This window comes from Aulonocara sp. 'chitande type north' Nkhata Bay, linkage group LG11 (genome assembly GCF_057382095.1).
Source record: "Aulonocara sp. 'chitande type north' Nkhata Bay isolate Kocher_YH1m ecotype deep benthic linkage group LG11, A_spYH_male_GT1.1, whole genome shotgun sequence".
NCBI lineage: Eukaryota > Metazoa > Chordata > Actinopteri > Cichliformes > Cichlidae > Aulonocara > Aulonocara sp. 'chitande type north' Nkhata Bay.
This window is the reverse complement of record NC_141354.1, coordinates 8,682,863-8,703,088: the sequence shown is the minus strand read 5'-3', so window position 1 is coordinate 8,703,088 and position 20,226 is coordinate 8,682,863. Positions and strand designations below refer to the sequence as shown.

Sequence of the window (20,226 nt, the reverse complement as noted above, 5' to 3'; positions counted from 1 at the left end):
TATGATTATTTGTGGAAGACCTCCCTGCAATGTGTGCGCTAACAGGAGAGCATGTGTGCGAGCGAGACTCTGAGAGTAAAAATGTGCTCAGAGTCTATTTCGTATGTGTGCTCATGTGCCTGTGCACCTTTAAGTTTAAGGGACCCTCAGTGGTGGGGGCTGCGGGCTTAGCTGGCTGCAGAAGCGAAGCATTTGAAATCCAGAAATTAGCTCACTGTGAAAGCGTGTTGCTTTTCTCCCTTCTTTCCTCCTAAAAAGCACCAAGTGAATGCATGAATAACCGAAAGCATCACATCACATTCCCCTGCTTTCGTCTCATGTTTTCCACTCTTTTTTTTTTTTTTTTTGGCTTTGTTGTTGTTTAAAGCTAAGGCTCTTTTCAATGCGAACACATGATAAATAGCTGAGAACACTTGACGCAGAGCCTTCAGTTTTTCCTAATCGTGGTGAGTTTTTAGCAGGAAATTGATGACAGAATTTAACTTTCCTCTGAGGGTGTTTCTTTGGAAGTTTTGTTGTTATGGATAACAAATTGCACAGTGAAGCACGTGTGTAAGCATGCTGCGCCTCGCAAAGTGTGACCCATCGAACAGAAACACCAACGCATAGGTTTTACATCATTTTTGAGAAACGAGGCCTCTCTGAGTGACAAGTACAGAAGTATGTTAAGTCAGAGAGTGAAAGAATGAGAATGATAGAAGTCCATTTCTGGCTAATATTTCCTCTTTCTCCCTTTCCTTCTCTCTCAGCTTTTACTAGGTTTAGTGTCACATAACAACAAAGCTGCCAAGCCAAATCATGGTAATGGCCTCAGAAGTCAGAACTACATGAGAACTCCCCAGTGCAGCTGTTTGAGTCAGACCTTGGCAAAAAAAAATATACATTTGAATTTGGTTTTGACTTCTTGTGGTGTGTTAGGGTTATCTTTTGAGGCACTCAGTTGGCACAGAATACTTTTCAGAGTATAGAAGCTAATTGGGAAAACTGAATGATACGTGTTTAATATGTTCTCAGTTTCCAAACAAGTGCTGTTAAACAAGCGGATGATGCAACATAGTGATAAACAGTCCTCACTTCCCATTCAAAATGAGTGTTTTTTCCCCCCAAACAGAGAAACCAAAAATTGTTTCGCTGGTAGACTGTCTTTATAATTGTTTTCAACCATAATTACAAAATACAAAACTAACGTTCTCTGTTTATCTCTGCTTGGTTCATCCTCCAGGTTCAGTTGTTGTATGAGCTCTTCCTCAGCTGGAGCTCAACGTGGGCTCGTCTCCAGAGGCATGGCATTTTGCGTCAGACGTCCAACATCCCAGATCCGCCTGCCGGTGCCGCTCCATCCTCCCCTGTACGCAGCAGCGCTGGCACCGCCCTGCCTGACACCAGCACCTGCAGTCCTTCTGCAGACTTTGGCTCCCCCACTGAGGTTGGAGTTTCTCACAGTTACACTTTTTATTATGTCAATTCAGAGTTTATATGAGTTATGGGAATCATCTGCTCATCTACACTGTTTTTGGTTTTTTTTTCATCCAGACAAACCTCTTTTCATAATCGGGGGGAAAAAACACATGAAATGGTCCATTATTTCATTCACTCATTCATTCAGTTGAATGTCTGTCCATACATAGCACTGGCTTAGTCACTTATGAACTTTGCCTTTGTCAGAATCAGTGTTCCAGCTTTAATGTTGTGTTACTTTTTTAATATGCGACCTAATGACAGCCTGCCAGCACCCATCTTTTCTCAGCTAGCTGCTGTGAGTCATGCAGTAACAAATGCCATTTAAGCCATTGTTGTATACATAATTCTGGTGCTGATTTACAATTTTAAGTGCAAATATTGTTATTTTATTGTTATGAGTAGCTGAGTCAGTCTTAACACACGTGACAAAAAATGTTTTGTTTCTGGAAAAATTTTAGAGGTGGAAAAGTATAAATCACTGCTTGTGTTTCTTACATGATTTTTTCTTACTCAGTGAGGTTTTATACTCCAGGCTAGGCAGAGAGTGCTGTTTGATTCGTTTAAGCTCAGCCTTGATTGAGGATAAACTTGCCTCTTAACTGGGGGAAAATAGTTACCTGTTGTTACATTTTTTTACTCAGATTAAAAATCAAACCCAGACATAAGTTTGAAATGTAGCAGTGCATATGCATGTGCAATAACGAAGGCTATTAAAGTCATATTTTCTTAGGGAGTAGCCTCAAATATAATTTTTTTCCCTTTTGTCTCTAGATGGTTGTGGCAGTTATCCCAGCTTTAGTTAATGTGGCAGGAGTTTTTCCTGCTGTGTAATACTCTTGCAGCAGCAATCAGTGCTGGGGATCCATGGCCTTGGGGCCACCAGGACACTGGATAATATGTCTATGTGTGTTTTTGTGAAGCATAAATATAGCATTTATAAAAATGATAGTGAGTGCGGGTCAGTGTTGGCATAGTGGAAACTAGTCTAGGCTATAATAGTGTTCGACCAGCAGCTGCCTGTCACCACTGTGGGGCCCCAGGGATCGCAATACAACCACCATACTGGCCTAAGAGGCAATAGCGTGTACATGCTTATGAAAAAAAGTGTTTCATATGTCAGTGTGCATCTGTGCCTACATTTGTTTCCTTGCTATCGACATGTGGGTGTTCTTGCGTCATTTGTGGAACTTGGAGAAGTGGCAGCAGTTCAGTAGAACTGGGAAGAACCTGGTATAGTGCCTCTATAGCAAGGCCACGGTGGCCCCTGACAGCCCACTTGTCACTGTTTACCTAAGTACAAACACTGGTAGAAGTGTTTAGTCCTCTGGGAGGCCGAGTGATTGAGCAAGAATGTAGGAGCTGTTTTGATAAGTCTCAGCAGTAGTGGCGGCAGTCTCCCCCCAACACCCCACCCTTTCTTTCTCTAGCTACATTCACATTACACCCACAAAAACCTCTGCCCTACTGTCCTCCCAGATATTTTCTTCCCCATTTGTGTAAAAATATAAAGCAATCTATTCATACTTCTGTATTTTGTAAACAAGTGTTCTACTAGTATTTATTAATTTACACAGCATAGTATTTAATAAACAGGCATTCCCCTTTCAGCCGTTTTATTGTTTCGCCACACTTTTCTGTTCATCGTACCTTTTAGCTCTCTTTCCTCTGATGATGATTTTAATCTGTTGAGATTTTTTTTACAACTTTTGTCGCCAACTTGTGTGGCTCGCCTGACCACCAGTAGTTTACCTGCACTATTAGGAGCGATGATTCTCTAATAATGACTCACTGCATTAAAGCGACAGTGTTAACGTTTCCAAGGGGGTAACTTCTGCTAAGTTTTGCTGGAGTTGTTTGTTAGAAAGTAAATAGTTCCTGCATGAAACTGGTCACAACAAGGTTTAAAAGTTTAACCAATTAATGATTTCTGGAAACACTGCCACTGTGTTTTAAGCATTATTCGAGCACCACGAGGCAAAGAGAAAGCAGACATGTCTACCATTAGCAGTCAACGATCCAGGTTCTCTTCTTTTGCTTTCTCCATGTCTGTAATTACTTGTCACCCTATTCTGTCTTTCCTCCATGTACCCCCAAGCATTCTGCTCTCCCTCTTCTTATTCTTCACTGCTTCTCTATCTAAAGTGGTATCAAGCAGCACTCTTATTTCTTTCTGTGCTATTTTCAGTCTGAAAGTTTCCTTTTCCTCTCCTTCAAATTATCCTTCCACCTGTGCCTGAGCCATTCTCTTTTTAATTCTTTTTTTTTTTCAAAATCATCCTTTTCCTTCTTCCTTTGACACTTCCCAGCCTGCTGTTGTCTTCCAATGTTTGGGTCTCTCTGATGAGCAAAGACAAACTCTGCAGAGAAAATAAACCCGGATCCTCAGCCCGTTTATAGCACAGAGGCCCAGGAATTAAACTGTATACTTTACAACTTGGCTTGCGGAGGTGTGGGAAAATACTTCTAGAAAGTGTGTGATTGTTTGGGGCCCTGATCTGGCAGTTCAGGGACGTAGCAGAGCCCACCTTCACCAAAACCACACCAAGACCTCACTTTGATAAGACACTAAAAATAACTTTTACCCTGGCTTTTTTTGTTTGTCAGTTTAAAAAAAAAAAGATATATCATTTTTATTTTTGAATTCCCCTTTTTCACCCTTAAAAATAAAGATGTTTTTAATATGTGTTGTATAGTTAAAGTCTAACTTATTTCCCCCTTGTTTAAAAATGACAGTACATGTACTAAATGTTTTATAATATATAGACAGTACTTTTTTCATGGAATTTGACATGGCAGAAAAGAATGACATTAAAATGCTCATAATTACTTGTTACTTGTGACTGTTGTGGTTTACACGAGGAGAAGCTTTCTAAAGATGACAGCAGTAGTTCTGGCCTGGAAGCTTTAAGCAGTCGAGTGTCCAATGCTCGCACACAACCACGCTGCAGTACATGGTGGTTGGTTCCCACAGCGCCAGCAACTGGCTCCTGTTTCCACACATGATGTTACAGAGACTAATCCTACCAAATGGTTAGAACTGTAAACTAAACAATCCCAACCACACACACACACACACACACACACACACACACACACACACACACACAGAGAGCCATATTTTGACTTCATCTCAACAATAATTAGTCCCCAAATGGCAGTTGACACCAGAATATCTCTCATTGAGACTGACTGAACACCATTACTGCTAGTCTCATATTACTCACTGCCAATCAGCGATATTACACACTCAGAAAGACGGACACACATTCACATATGTGCTTGACAGATTAGTTTGATGAAGACACTTAATGATACTTTTAGAGTCATTATTTAAGTAAATTAAACACAAAGAGATTTAGTGTAGTTAGCACTGTGGCATTTATGCAATAATAATGGTATTTAAGTTCCCGATTTTCAGTGGGTTTGATTGTTTTTTTTTAGTTACATAAGTGTATGTATAGCTATTTTATCAAAGGTAGGAATTAAATCCTCATCTTCTTAGATTAGTTCACGCCTGTGTTTTGTTGCTTTCCTTTTCTTACAGTGTGAACTAGTGTGTGAAGCACATGCTTCTCATCAGTTCCTAGTGGTCCCCATACACTGTGACGTTGCATCTATTTTTGAATCGACATAATCCTTAATTTATTTATATTATTGTCATCCGTTCTTATCATGCTCTGCTGTCAACCAGCCTTAACTGTGTGATTAAATTAAATTTGCAAATTAGTTTCGCGCCCTCATCCCTCCCCCCAGCTGTGGAAAGAGGACATAGTTTCCTCATCTGGATCCTCTTTACAACACTGTAATCAGCATAGCAGCTGTGGGGTTTCTAATTGAGATGGTTGATAACCTCCTCACCAAACAGAGCCACGGTTGATAACCATGACACAATCTGTCATTACCACACTGCGATGGGAGAAGCTGCGGAAAAAATGAAACTCCTAATTGCAATATTGTTTGTTTGTAGGCTTTTCACTTTCCAAGCGAGCCGCACAGATACTGTACACGTTTGGAAAACATATTTACCAGGAAGAGACTGAGAAATAAAAATGTCCCCAGTGCTGTCATCTTCGTTGAATTGCCAAATCCCCAGTAAGGAGTTGAGAGCTCACAGAAGGCATCCTGCTCCACCGCATCCTGCTTGCTTTTCAGCTTCACTCCCCCCCCCCCCCCCCCCCCCCCACACCATTCCCGCCCCCACCTCCGGTCTTCACTTCCCATTCTCTCCCAGGATGCAAGACGTGTGTGTCCTGGCGCACTTGAGTGAAAGGAGGCCATGTGGGTGCTGGTGGCTTACTTTGGGGTTAACACCGGTGACAGCTTTGCACAATGCACCCCCCCACCCACCTCCCGACATACACACGTTTCTCTGTTCTGCGTGGGGTTCTGCTCACCAGACACTGATGTCATCTATGCACTAAAAGGCTCAATATTTGGTGGTTGCTTTGTTATGGCTACATGCACAGCGACAACACTTTCAAACATACACATTCACCAAACACATGGACAAACACATGCACTCAAGCAGACAGTCCTCGATGATGATGGGAAACAAACAGGAATTTTAAGTCAAATGCTCTTTGAGTTTTTTCTTCTTCTTATTTGGTTGTGTTTAGTTGTTATATCTTTTAGCAAATTATGTAGTATATTGGCTGAAATGTGCTTTGTAATTGGCTAATTGACATTTTAAGTGACAGGAATTTCTCTCCTTATCTGTACTAGATTTATTGGACAAACATCAGAATTCAATATTAATGTGTGAATTACATTATGGTCCTCAAGCTTGCTGGCTGGTTACCATTTTATTCTGTCCAACAAAACAGTTCTGCTTTGGCTCTCTAGGGCGACTCGGTGACTGCAGGAGATGACGGTCCGTTTGCAGACACGGTGACACTGGAGCAGAAAACTAGCAGCATTGGTGGAACCAGTGGGAAGGTCAGCCTTTGGATGCAGTGGATGTTGCCCAAGGTCACAGTTAAACTGTTTGCTCCTGATCCCACTGCCAAAAAGACAGGTAACTGACCTTAACATCAATTCTCTGCTGAATGTTGCAAACTTTAGGTGTTAAGTTAATGACTTTCTGCTCTAAACACATGATATGTGTTAGATGTCTGTCTGTGTGTGTTAAATAGCTGAAAAAGAAGCAGGGGAGCATTAGCATTAACAGCACCACATCCGACTACACAAAAACATGTTTAGTAACTGTTATTAAAAATGTCTGTGAAGGTTCTCAATCATCCAGCTCATCGTAGTCTAAGGAGCTTTGAAAGAAGAAAGAAAAGCGTCTTGACTTCTTTAATTTTCTTGAAGACGTTTCACCTCTCAGCCGAGAAGCTTCTTCAGTTCATCCCAAATACCAAATTAACAACGTAGTGTATGCTGTACAGTGTAGCGAGGAATGCTCAGACCTCTACACTGGAGAGATCAAACAGCCATTTCATAAACGCACAACAGATGACTCACCTCGACAAGACTCGGCTGTTCATCTACATCTAAAGGACAAAGGACATCCTCTTTTGAGGATGCCAATGTTCACATTTTGGACAGATGGTTTGAAAGGGGAGTGAAAGAAGCCATCTATGTCCACTGTAGACGACCATCTTTGAACAGAGGCGGTGGTTTACAACACCAACTGTCTGCCATCTATAATCCAGTTTTGCGATCCCTTTTCAGATGCCTTAATGCCCACTCACATCGTGGGCCATTTGACCTCAGAAAGTCACATGATAGGGTGGGGCTAGGTCACCCGAAACCTTGGCTGATTGTGACCCACACCCGTTTTTACACCTTGGCTTGTGTGATTAGGCAGGGTGATTAAGCATCTGGACTACCCTGAGTCCAGATGCTTTTCTTTCCAAGCTCCTTAAAATGTTATCGAAATTATACAATAAAACAAGTGTAAAAGAGGGGGAAGGTTTTTCATGAAAATGCTTCAGTTTGATGGCAAAAGAACCAAACGGGACAGGCGAAAAGAAAAATAAAAGTTTCATTTTGCTGTGTATGAGAGCAAAACAGTATTCAAAGGTTTTATATATTAACACTTAAAAGGATCGGTGCCCGCCTGCTTTCTCAGTCATATGTTAAGCTCTAAGAAGGGAAAGGCAGCTGGAGAGGAGGGGGGTGGAGGGGAAAGATAAATAAATAAATGGGTGATGAATCCCAAGCGAACTGCCTCTTTGTCCCTTTAAATTTACTGGGGCGATGAAAGGCTAGATTCACCTTTAATTGGTGGCTGTAATATTTAGCATCTGCCAACCAGATCACCCAGCTTAAGGTCTTTAATAGTGGAAATGGAATGTTTTTGAGGACCTCACAGAGATGGTTTGATTTAAAGACATCCTAAATAGGCATTACTTTGGATTTTGGCTTAATATGTGCCATCTGAGTTGCAAAATGATCTTACCCGTGGATTTTCTGTGTGCAGCACATTAAGTATTTAATTGAAAGCAACAACTGTGCACATGCAGTTTTTTTTTTTTTTTTAGACGCTTGTTATCACAAATGCATTCTTGGAGATAAACCACATATAAGACTGCGAAAAACTGTTATGATGTAATGTTTTTCAGCTGCAAAGGAAATCACATTCTTGTCTTTCCAGAGAAATGGAAAAATAGCCGTTCCAGACGTATTGGTTTTCCGGTATAATGTTATGCTTTTATGTGCTGGAAGTTTAGAGGTAGAAATTGAAGCGTGAGTGTTTAGAGGCTTTTGCTGAAGGCACAAATCAGTGGTACACTTTCTGCCTTTCAAGATGAGCCATTCTAAGATGAAGGGACTAAGGGTTTCCAGTACTCTCACAGGGTGGGTTTAGAAAACTCATATATCAATATCAGCACTGTGTTGGAGACTATGACTTTTTGAGTATCAAACAACTTGGGAGAGGCTTTTTTTCCACGCGGTATCCACAATAAAGCTGACAAGCCTTGTGTTTCAATATTAATAAGCTATTAGGAACATCTACATTTCTCAGAATTACCACAAGGCAACAGTACAACAGCAACCATAGTTTCAGATGTACAATGTCCAATTTCCCAAGCTAGTCTGTGATTGTGGGACTTTCTCAGTGGAAACAATGAGAGCGACTCAACAGTTAAGCTCACAAGCTCGGTTCAGTACAAAGTTAATCAGTCCTTCTATGAACCTTACTCACTTTGCCTGCAGTGGGTGAATTTTGTTTGCACACAAGGTGCTCAGAGGTACACACATGCAACCTTAGGAATACACACAGAAGAGTCCACAGGCTTTTCAATATTGTGTAAATACACATTCACCCTCTCTTTCCTCATTAAGACAGATTGAGGGTTCTGGGGCCAGTTGGATATCGTGTTAAACTGAGAAGATGCTTTGCCTTCTGAAATACAAACAGAGTACTGAAACACAGCCAGGCATACCAATACAAATGCTGCATGCGTTTGCACATTTTTCTGGGTGTGTGTGTGTGTGTGTGTGTGTATATCTGTGTGGCTTCAGTCTTGATCAGCAACACTGGTCTAGCTTCAAAAACACACTGAGCATCCACTGTGCAGGAACTGACCACAGCAGGATTATGGCCAAAGGCAAGACCTGGATAGGCTAATGAAATTCACTCGCACAGATTAAACTTCCTCTCATGCAGTCCAAGTTCAGCTGTAATGCCTGTTTGTGAAGTGCTAGGCTGGCCACAGAATATTGCAAACTAAGAGTTGATACAAATTTGAGCTTCTTGGTAAATGTATGTCTTTATTATTATATTATATTCTCTTTTGTTTTTGTCTTTCTGCCAGAGATCTGCGTCATCAGTGAACTAGAAGACCTGAGTGCCTCTGTGGATGTCCAAGATGTCTATACAAAGATCAAATGTAAAGTTGGCAGCTTCAACATCGACCACTACATATGCAGGTACGAAGGGATCTACTGCATGTAAAGAGACAGAGCAAATTAAAGGAAAAGCCTGAACCCCCGGCACCTTACAGCAAGGATATCTGATGTTCTGTTCTGTTGTTGACATCTTACTAAGGAGCTTTGTTGATTTTTCCCTGGATAGGTCTGTATAGGTTTTTCCCCCCCACAAATTTTTAGCCTGCAAGCTTTTGTAGTAAATGTTGTAAGTAATTTATGTAGACTCAACTGCAGTAAAACCTGGGATCCCACATTTATCCACCAGGACACCATGCAGCCCCCTTACGCTTGTGCTTTTGCAATCCCACACACACTTTTACCACCAGTACTGCCACTTTGGTCTGTTCCCACTTCTGCTCATATAATTTTCTGGATTATCGCCTCAACGTCCTTGTCTTTCCAGACAGCTGTTGTGGTGTTGACCACAGACTAACAGACAGATGGACCGACTGACTAGATAGACGCGCGGAATGGATTCTGGGCCGGCCCAACTCTGACTCACAGAGCGGTAGTTCAGTCAGTCCGTCAGTCATTTTCTTTCTGTCTGCGGTGTCTGAATTGATTCACAGAAACATTAACACGTTGTTAGGGGAGGAAAACCACTGGGCGACGTTCCACTGCATCTTTATGGTAAACTCTCCCCATGTCAAGTTACAGTCACAATGGGCTAATTTAGCTCTGGGTTCTGAAATGATGAAAGAAAATACTGTAGCATAGAGCAGCTTGAAATGAAAGTACAGATTTTTTCCCATGCCCCACATACATGTGTCTCCCATTAATTGAAGAGGGACGTTATTTTCAGTGTCTAAATCCTTAGTTTTCTCTCTCCGTGCTACGATCTCATACCTCGGCGATAAACTCAGCAGTTCCAAAGGCATGTTTTGTACGTGCCTGAAGTCTTGTTCTGTTGGGAAGAGACCGCTTAGCAGGAGGCAATTCCCCCCGTCTCTGTCTGAGGAGATAATGAAACAGCGATCTGCTGCATGTTGCATCCAGCGGGCAGACTATTTTTGTGTGTATTTTGCAGTGTGTGTTCATAAGTGTCGGTGTAGATACACCCCTGTAAGTGTCTTATGCTCTGATCGAGCCAGACAGCAAAAGAGAGATTGATCTTCATGGGCCCTGAGCCTGTACTGGACCCCATCATTAGCAATCAACGGTCTCACCATCGATATGATAATAGCTATCGATGCTGATTTGCCAGATTTTAAAATCATCTTATCTGGATCTTGGGCATGTCACTACAGGTCAAAGAGGGACTGAGTTGATTGCCTTGGCTGTGAACCTGACTGTCTAACAGGCGTCTCACAGACCTCCCTGTTTTGCTGTAGCTGGTTAATTTATATTCCGTCAGGCCACATGTGTTCTGTACAGTATTGAGTAACAGTTTAAGCCAGGACCAAGTCAGCGGTTAGACATTTTTAGAGAGTGAAGGTGCTTTGGGTCATTATATCGTGCGGTTCTGCTCTCCACAGGTGTGTGTCTAATTGCTTCTGAGGCAGCGCCAAGCCTAATCTTTTTACTAGACCTCTATGCCTTCCTAAGTAGATAATAAGTCAATTTTCTCATTTCTAGGTTATTTCAGTTTAATGTGAATTAAACAACATGGTCCCAACACACTTTCACTGAACAATGTTCTGGCAGGCAGAAGCACTTCATTATCCAAGCCAGGTTACAGTCATGGCTGTTTAGGACACAGTGGAGGACCTCTGGGCTGCGGGCCCAATCTAATCCCCGTCATCCACAAATACAAGAGAGCCCACATCCAGTGGAGTCCATATTAATCATTCTGAACAGATAATTGTTTGGTATTTCATCACCCAACCCAGGTTATTTGTGTGCAGTGGGTTAGATTAGATCAAGCTTGACAGAGAAAATGCCTCATCTGGCCTTAGCTATCTCACTGCTGGAAAATGAATGGAAAGTTAGATAGGGCAAGTAAATATGGGAGGTAAATATATAACTGAATTCGTGATTGTATCAAAATTGGAGTTAGACAGAAAAAGTGAGCAGGAGGGAAAGAAAATGACAGAAGTAGTCTGTAGGGAGGACAAATTAGGTGGGTGTTGCACCTCATCGGTACTGGGCTCACTTATTATAAAGCTGAGGAGGGAAACTGAAGTGAGATGAAGGCAAAAAGGCGGCAGAGTGGTAGACTCTGTAAGGCTATTTGCCATGTTGTCGGAAAGACGTACATTTAACTGTTGCACAGAGATGCTCCCGAGATACAGTGCACCCTTATTCACTCTGTTGAGCATCTCACGCAAATTGGAGCTGATGTCTTCCAGCTGTTCTACAAATAGGAGGCAGCGAAGGATGACTGGATGGAAGCTTAGAGGGAGAAAAGAGAGACGAGGAGCTGTGGGGGGTCCGTGTGTCGATTAGTTACTCTCACAAGTGAGAGAGCAGATTACAAAGATATATTCGCACAAGTGTGCAAAGAAAGAACATGCACACTATGTAACAATGCAGGGAACACACAGAAACACACTCACCGCTGGGACCATTCCTCTCTCGCTGAACTCTCAGTATACTAATGGGGTGTAATGAAGTGAGAGGTGGGCAAGGTGAGTGAGAGGGTTACTAAAAGGAAAGATGCTGATGGTATTGAACCATTTCCACTGTGCGAAGCATTTTGCCATAATGTATTGTGCACCATTTGATACTGTTTGTGTGTGTTTCACATTCTCCAGATTTGGGGTAGTTTTTTGTGTTTGTTTTTTTTTTTTTGTGGTACTGCAAATTGAGAATGGTAATTGTTGTGTTGTTATGTCTGCGTTCATGTTATTTGTGGTTTCTGCTTCTTATGTATGGCTATAGTAATAAATGAAAAGATCAAATATTCTTAGTATATAAAATTTATAGGGGTGTGTAACTCTAGTATCTCAAAGGTTGATAAAAATGTTAGCATCGGCCTGTGGTTCACTTTTGTATTTTGCCATTGATGAGACATTTTCAGGCCCTGGCACAGCAACACGAGTAATCGCAGGTACTGTTTTAAGATGGGCCTTGTGTCTCTCTCCAGGCCAGGGCAGGTCTGGCACTGTGGCACCTATGAAGGACTCATTCTGCAGTGCAAGGAGACATCTGTGGTGAGGCCTCTGCCTATCTCAGAACAGCTATGGCAGCCTTAGGTCTCTTTATACTGCGCCTCGCCATCTTATTGCTCCTAATCAAGGTCACTTATCTCTTCTCGTGCTGGAGAGACAGGAAACTAAAGGAAGATAAATGACAAAATATTGTGTTTGGCTATGATGAACACATTAATAACATCAAAACAGGTGGAAATATAATCACAGAATTAAATTTTGCTCATGGTGTAACACTCACCTGTCTCTCCAGTGATTCTGACTAGCTGAATAATCAAACCAATGAAAAATATTGAGAGCCTTTCTTCTCTGTGTCTGCTGGAGGAGACTAAAACATGGGCATTCCCTTTTCTTGTTGACAAATTTCATTCTGGTGATGGTCTTATACTGGCAAGCAAATGAAAATGTGTCAGTTAGCACAGATTTGACCATAATTATGCAGTTTAGTCAGATGATAATGAATAGAAACTGAAATTATTAAACGTTAAAGCAAAGAAAACTTTTGAATCTTCGTTTTTTTAAAGTGCTTTGGGTACCTTGTGTACTTTTCATTCAAAACACAACTTAAACAGTTGCTTCAACATCTTTATTGCTGGATAGTATAAGACCATGACAATGTAATACTTCAGTTGGTTCAAGCTGGAGCAGCTTCCTGTGGGTTTAATCAGTTTATTCTATATTTAATTATCTTCTTCTAGTTATAGCTTTTTTTCCTCATCTTTTCTGCCCTCTCTGTGTGACGACTTCTCCTCTGTTCTTTTCTGCATCTCCTTTCTCTCCTTCCCTCCAGTATGGAGGAGGGTGTTCGGAGCTCGGGCGGCTGTGGAGGAGTGGTCCTTTCTTGCACTGACAAGCTGAACAGACGCACTGTGTTGGTTCGACCCGTCAGCAAGCAAGAGTCTTTCAGCCACTTCTCTGGCTTTTTCTCTCCTGTAAGAATCCCGCTCTTCTTTTTTTTCCTCCATCAACAGTGGCTTAATAGAGTTCTGTATGTTCCTCAGAGGTGTTTCAGAATCGAAGGCTTCTGATGTAAATCAATTTTAAATATGCTTTTAAACCAGCACAGTACAAAACTGACGTTCTATGAACAACAACAGATAAAAAAACAGTTTAAGTAATTAAAATAACTACAAAAAGTCACATACAGCACTTTGTCTCTGAGGAATAGATCAGGTAGATAGTCTGAACATCACTATTTGGGTCTCTTTGTATTTATTTAGGTTTAATAGGAAGTCTCCTAAAAGGGTGTAGAACTTAGAAAATGATCAGTTAATGAATCCTTTTGTCAGCAGCTATTTAATCCACTGTTACTGGATGTTGTAGCACTTTACCTTGATGCCTATAATCAATCAGCTTGTCTTTTAATCATTAAACATTTAGAATGAAACTTCTTTTTTCAGAGGTACTCTGTATTTAATTGTTTTCACCCCATAATTGTTTTTCAAATAAGTAATAAAATGGAAGCTTTGCATGCTTTTTGAGCTATATCTGAAAAAGTGATGTCAGGTTTTTCAGAAATTGAAAGGGAAAGTGTAAATCTAATCCTCTAAACTAAATAGATCATTGATTCCAACGTGATTCTCTTGAATTTTTTTGGTAAAAAATATTTCAAATTAAAATGCGATCTGAGAAAAATAGCTCAAGAAGTTATTCATTTATTTTTATTCTGGTTTAACCTTTACCTACAAAATTAGTCAAAACAATAAACAATGAATTTTATTTGCGTGTGACTCCTGTGTGATATCGCTCATGTGTGATTTGTCCTGTCTTACCGCTGGCCAGACGGCAGCTAAAGTCCTGGAGGGCTCTCACCAGCAGCACGGCTTTCTGTCAATCACCTACACGCAAGCTATCACCAAAAATGTCCGTCATAAACTCACCACTCGGCCTGAGCGGCCAGCCCGCAGCAGTGCTACCATTGCCAATCAGCAGGTGACCACTGATCCTCTGGCAGACAGCTCGCCGCTGTACCTGAGAGAAATCCTGCTGACAGCCCAGCCGTTTGATGTGGTTCTGTCCTGTCCCTTACTGGCCACTGTAGCAGGAGTGTTCCAGGTAGCAAAAAATGTCTGTCAGTTCTAATAACTGTGAAGTTTGTTAACGCTGGGCCCATATGGGAAATAAACAGCATAACAAATGTCTTTTCATTTAAGTAGCCTTTTGTAATATAGTTATAAAAAGTATTGGGCACAGGAATTGAAATCCTGATGATTTTTAATCAGTTTTAACATTAATAGATGAAATATATTGGAAAAAAATAAGCCAATTCAAATAATTTGATGCAGTTTAAGAGGCCAGCTAACCTTGATCTTCTGAATACATCACCTGTACTTTTGGCTTCATAAATTTTCAGGCGAAGGTACCAAGACGCTACAGAGAGCGTGGGAAATCAGCAGGTCAGCCAATGAGAAGCCACACGTTGACCTCTCGATGTCTTCCTCTCATCTACATCAACACAAGTGTGATCAGGGTCTTCTGCCCTGGGACACAAGACAAACAGCTTGGGTCAGGTTAGAGAATTACTTTGTTTAAAGACATTATAGAGCCTCCACAACGGAATGCAAAGATACATGAGACAGAATAGTACAGTATATATAATGAGGTCTGATTAAAACCTTTATTACTGTAAAAATAATAACACTAATGAATTCTGCCAGTATCAATTATCATATGCTTTGATTTCATTTGTTTTTATAAATCAGCAATATATATTTTTCTGCATCAAACCATTTCTTCTCCTTTGTAAGTGGTTAATTTTGTGTTCTGTGTATTTGTATGTGTCCTGGTAGATTCCCACATGAAGAAGGAAGACACCTTGGTGTTGAAGCTAGGCTCCCTCAGTATGGCTCCTCAGGCTGATAACCCGCTGACCCGCACTGTGCTGCGAAAAGACATCTACCAGTAAGCCAATCTCTTGCCACCAAGTCTCCTTTATAATTTATGATCCATTTATCTTTTTTGAAATATTTATTTATTTCATTTTTTATTATTTTGTTAGTTAAGTGCTACACAATCACTCTAAAACAGCAGCTATGAGGATGTTTGTATCTGATTCTCTTTCTTTTTATAATTCAGTCAGTTTCTTGTCACTTGAATTTCTTCTCCCCTTCTTTTATTAGGCAAATATTTCCCACTTCCTTCCTGTCATTAAATTTAATAATTTAGATTACATTAACATGTAATACTTTTAAAGCACACATACGACTTCAGCATTAAACCTCCTGGAACTACATGCTTGGTAGCCATGTACATATATATGGGTGCTCACCTGTCTCTCAGGATGCTGGCTACCTTGGAGGGGGGGGGGGGAGGGAGGGGGGGGGGATTGAGGATGTGGTGGGTAACAGCACCTCTAAGTGGTAAAGCTGTCCCTGAAATTAATTCAATGACATCTTGGCGGTCTGCCGTGCCTCCAGCTGAAACACAAGACTGTTGACACAAGCCCCTCGTGCCATGTGGATCAAAGCTGCAACGCAGGGAAAATCTGGACTTGGTAGGGAAAGAGCTCCGCACAAAGCACATTTCCCTGCTATAGGCAGCTAAAAGAATCTGGATTGTGTCATAGCTGCCTGAAAACCACAGCCCTGCAGCACGTATGTGTGTGAAAGAGAGAGGGAGAGCAGTTGTGCGAATGGGCAGATATGGAGCTGGCAAACACATGTAATGAGGGAGATAAAAGTGGTGCCTAATGCTTTGTGCAGCTGCGAGTGCGATGTGAGTTGATTTGAAATGAGGAAAAAGTTAGGCGGTTAAAAAAAGGAGAAGAGAGGCCATTTTAGGCTTCATTGCCACTTTCGCTTGGAGTACGTGTCACAAGTAGGTTGATTGCAAAAAGCACAGAGTCTCAGAGGGCCTAGCCCTAAAGATACCAAAGCACAAATGTACAAAATCCTGCACTCTGTCCTACACTGTGCACATTTCACCCAAAGTTTCCAAACTGTCTCCCTCACAGTCTCACTTTTGTATTTGAGCTAATGGAGCAAGAACGATATCGATCACCAGCATAATGAGATTCACACAGTGTGCAGTGCTGAAATGTTTGCTGTTTGTTTTGGTACAAGTTAGTACAGCTAATGGGATGTATCTGCTCAGTTTCCGTGGCAACTTTGCATAGATTTATTTTGTTGACATGTTGGCTATGTTGTTATCTTGTCAGATGATAAATGATGTCTTTGTGGGCATGGAAAATAATCTGGAGTTTTTCTCTGTTTTTCACCCGAAAAACCATTTAGACCAGCCATGCAATTTCAGCCCATACTGGCCAGTAATGTTTTACCTCTAGTAGTTAGAGGACTGGTGGCTCTGTGGCTGCAGTGCCCACATTTGCTCACAGACACCAGATTCCATCGCACGATGCTCCACCCTAACCCAGGCAGACATGGACACACACACACAGACGTGGACATACTGCATGCTGTCAAAGGGGGGGCACATACAGTCACAGAGGCGATCACCTTCTGCATGACTTCCCACCCAGATGTGCAGGGTACACAAATATATAGGCATACTATGTGACGAACACTAGCAGCAGGCATGGTATGTTTGTATGCTGCAAACACACCCACATCCAGTTGTCTTCTAACTTCTGCAGACAGAAGCCAAGAGCCACCACTTCCCTCTCTTCAGCAAAACCCAGGAATTACATTGAGCCACTCTCTGTTTTCATTCTTCCATTCCTAACCAGGCATTATCTTCACCACCTTCACTGTTCACATCTGCCCTCCAATTTAGAATGATCACACTTATGAGTCACATGATTGATAACCCTGAGATCAAAGACTTGTTGACATAATATTGCGATTTATCTGTGCCGAATCCTACTGCGTGTGCTCCCCCAGGTTGCATAGAGAAAGTCATAGGGAGAGTCTATAATCATGCAAACCAAAGTGTGTTTACAATCTCTAACAAACTGTGGCTATAGGAAGAAATATGTCTGTGAGTCCCAGTAGCCATTTGCTGCAATTCTGTTTAAAGTCTACCACTAATCACATCTGTTGTCACAATTGAATGACTGATCTAAGTAGCTATGCTGTTATTGTCTACTGTACTTGAAATGATTGCCTCACAATGTCTAAAACCAAGATTTACTGTAATGCCACCCTAGGAGACGAGACGTGAGAAGAGAGAAGAGTGCGAGCTAAAATAGTGAAACTGTGTAAACATCTTGATGGAGCTTATCTTGATGTTTTACTTAAGCTCCAACACACTTCAGTGCCTTTCAGCTTCTCCGCGTTCACAGCACGGTGTGCATTTAGCATTTACGCAGAGATGGAAAAACAAACGTGTTTGACTGGAATGCTGTTAAGCTAAGTTGATAGCCACCACCAGGCTGATTTGGCGGCAATTAACACCATTTAATTTGATCGTGTGATGTTTTTCTTCCCCCCCGCCCGAAGGAGTCGACCCCCAGCAGTTTGTAGACCAAGCTGGAGTTATGACGGGGCTGCAGGCTTCCCGTCTTTCGCCCTCTTCATCTTCAGCTACAAGGCCGCTGTCAATTTACACAGCTGTAATCATTTTCCTGTCTTGAAAAGGCCGTCTTTTTCCAAGTACGAGCACCAGCCCGGGGAATGTCCAGCACACTTTCAACCCTCACTTTGTTGTGGTTTGTGTCTCTGTAAAATTTCATATCTTTCACTCCCTGCTCCCATTTTTCTCTCTTTCTATCTTTCACTCCCCTTTTTCCACTGAGATGTTTTTTTAGAACTCAGGGAACATAGTATTGAAAGGTTCTTCTATGCTGGGGAACAGCTTTGAAATACCAAGATAATTTGTCTTTTAACATAATATTAAATTAAAAAACAAATGAAGTAAATTCATATTTTAAATTACAAAACATACATGATTGTCAGATTATTTGGCAAATCTGAAAGGGCAACCAGACATCCCTGACTGAAAGAGGGCTAATCTTTAAAGTCTCACTATGGCTACACATGGCTTTCATTTGTGTTTTTATGACTCATTTTTTACTTTGAGAATATAGAAAGAGACAAAGAAGCTCTCCTCATTTATCAGTGACAGGAAAACGCTTAATATTTGCTCCTTGTTGTTGTTAAATGAAACTTTTAAAATTTTGCACCGAAGCAATTTGCCTTCTCCATTTGTGTGTCTGCACATCTCATGTGTTTGAGACTTAAAATATCCTGCGTATTTCCCACCACCCCCACATCTCGAGGACACAGCTCTAGATTCCATCACATATTCATTTACCTCATGCTCTTTCCAAAGGAGAGTTATGAAGCATCCAGCTGCCACATTTTTTTTTGTTTGTTTGTTTTGATCTGTGCAGACGCTCGTGTTTCTACAGTAACGGCAGGGAAAGCTGTGCGTGAGCGGTGATACAGAATCTAGTTAGCATGATGTGGCTGTATCAATGGACATGATGTACTCCTGTCTCTTTTTCTTCCACACGGAGTTTCCAGAACATGACATTTCTTCATGCTACCGTCTTCTGCTGAATGTCTCTCTTTTCCCTTGTGTTTCTATGTGTATTTGTTATTTCCTTCCTGTCTTCCGTTTTCTCTCGGTTGCTTCGGTGTTGGTTAAAATGGTCCCACTCCCAGTCACTTGTGGTCAGTAACCCAGCTCCTTATTGCTGTTGAATGGCTGCCTGGTTAAAGCCACATATATGTCCTAATAAGTGGTTGTGATGGGGATCTCCCCTCCACAGATAAACTCAGCCCAGTGAAGCCAGGATGTTGCCTGTTACTAATAAAATTCCCTGGCAGAACATTATATGCACCCATCTCCCACAGTAGCATCCTTTCCATGGATGGGAGTGTGTGAATAAAGTGATAAAGGAATACAAGTTGCCAAAGAGGGGAAAAAAAAGTTTTACAATTCCAAGATATTTTGTGTATGTCCTATAATAAAGAGCGATTTCACTCACTGCTCTGGATATTTGTTCACTCAGTTGTAGAAGCAGAAGTAGCGATTCTGTTTCTCCTTGGAGGTGTAAAAATGTAGCGTATGAGTATATGACCGCTTATAGGCCTTCAGTACAACAGCTCTGTTCAAAGGTGCAAACCTGTCACAGCGTCAGCAGCCACCTCAGTAAATTCAGCGAGGTTCATATGCTGCTGGTGCTGCGCTAGCAGAAGGATTATTTTTATGTATTCTAATCTCGTCCTCACGTTGGGTTAAAACATTGACCGATCTTCTCAGGTGTCTCCATGACAGCTGCAGCTCACCAACTTTCTTTTCTTTTCATAAAAAAGTAATTCTTTTTCGATGCTCTCAGCTGGTCTCCTTTCTTGTCTTCCTCCTCATCTGTCTTTTGCTCATAAAACCCAACATTCCCAGTAAATGATTCATTAGATGCTTCAGCGCACACTTGCCTCATCACTCACTTTAGTCGGCTGCCAAGTGCCCCATTTCCCCGTTTGTTTACACCAGCGAAAAGTGCTCCAGCTTTGCTTCGCTGCCGCAGCGGAGAGGAGCTTCTCAGGCCACACACAGTGACACCCAGGACCTACTCTTATATACACTAAGTTCATTTAAAAACTCCCTGGCTGCTGCGGAGGTTTAATGATGAACTCGGTTCAGAAGCTACGATGGCAGTAATCGTAATATCTCGCCAGAATAAGAGGACTCTTTATCATGATTCTTTTAGACACCTCCATTGACCTACCTAAACAATCAGGTGCTTTCATAAGAGGCGACCTTTTATGCACCTAAATTCTGTTGCTGTTTAAGGAAGCTTAGGTATAATTAGTCCCTGCTGTTAAAGTTTATCTCTACACAGAGCACGATTTTAGAATGTAAAAACGGTGTCTGGGGATTGCCCAGCCAGACGTGA

The 20,226-nt window shown here is 41.5% G+C and overlaps 1 protein-coding gene across 3 annotated transcripts in view; it reads left to right on the top strand.

Annotated features, from left to right (window-relative positions):
• Positions 1 to 20,226, top strand: part of vps13b (vacuolar protein sorting 13 homolog B) — a 301,321-nt gene that overhangs the window by 155,212 nt on the left and 125,883 nt on the right. For 2 of the 3 annotated variants that reach the window (XM_086310380.1, XM_086310379.1), the window contains 7 exons: positions 1,223 to 1,426; positions 6,304 to 6,475; positions 9,225 to 9,339; positions 13,219 to 13,360; positions 14,211 to 14,483; positions 14,782 to 14,938; positions 15,218 to 15,329. In XM_086310380.1, the coding sequence (XP_086166506.1) occupies positions 1,223 to 1,426; positions 6,304 to 6,475; positions 9,225 to 9,339; positions 13,219 to 13,360; positions 14,211 to 14,483; positions 14,782 to 14,938; positions 15,218 to 15,329 (1,175 nt within the window). Of the gene's footprint in view, positions 1 to 1,222; positions 1,427 to 6,303; positions 6,476 to 9,224; positions 9,340 to 12,364; positions 12,432 to 13,218; positions 13,361 to 14,210; positions 14,484 to 14,781; positions 14,939 to 15,217; positions 15,330 to 20,226 lie in introns of all 3 variants that reach the window. The other variant, XM_086310381.1, reaches the window with a different exon arrangement.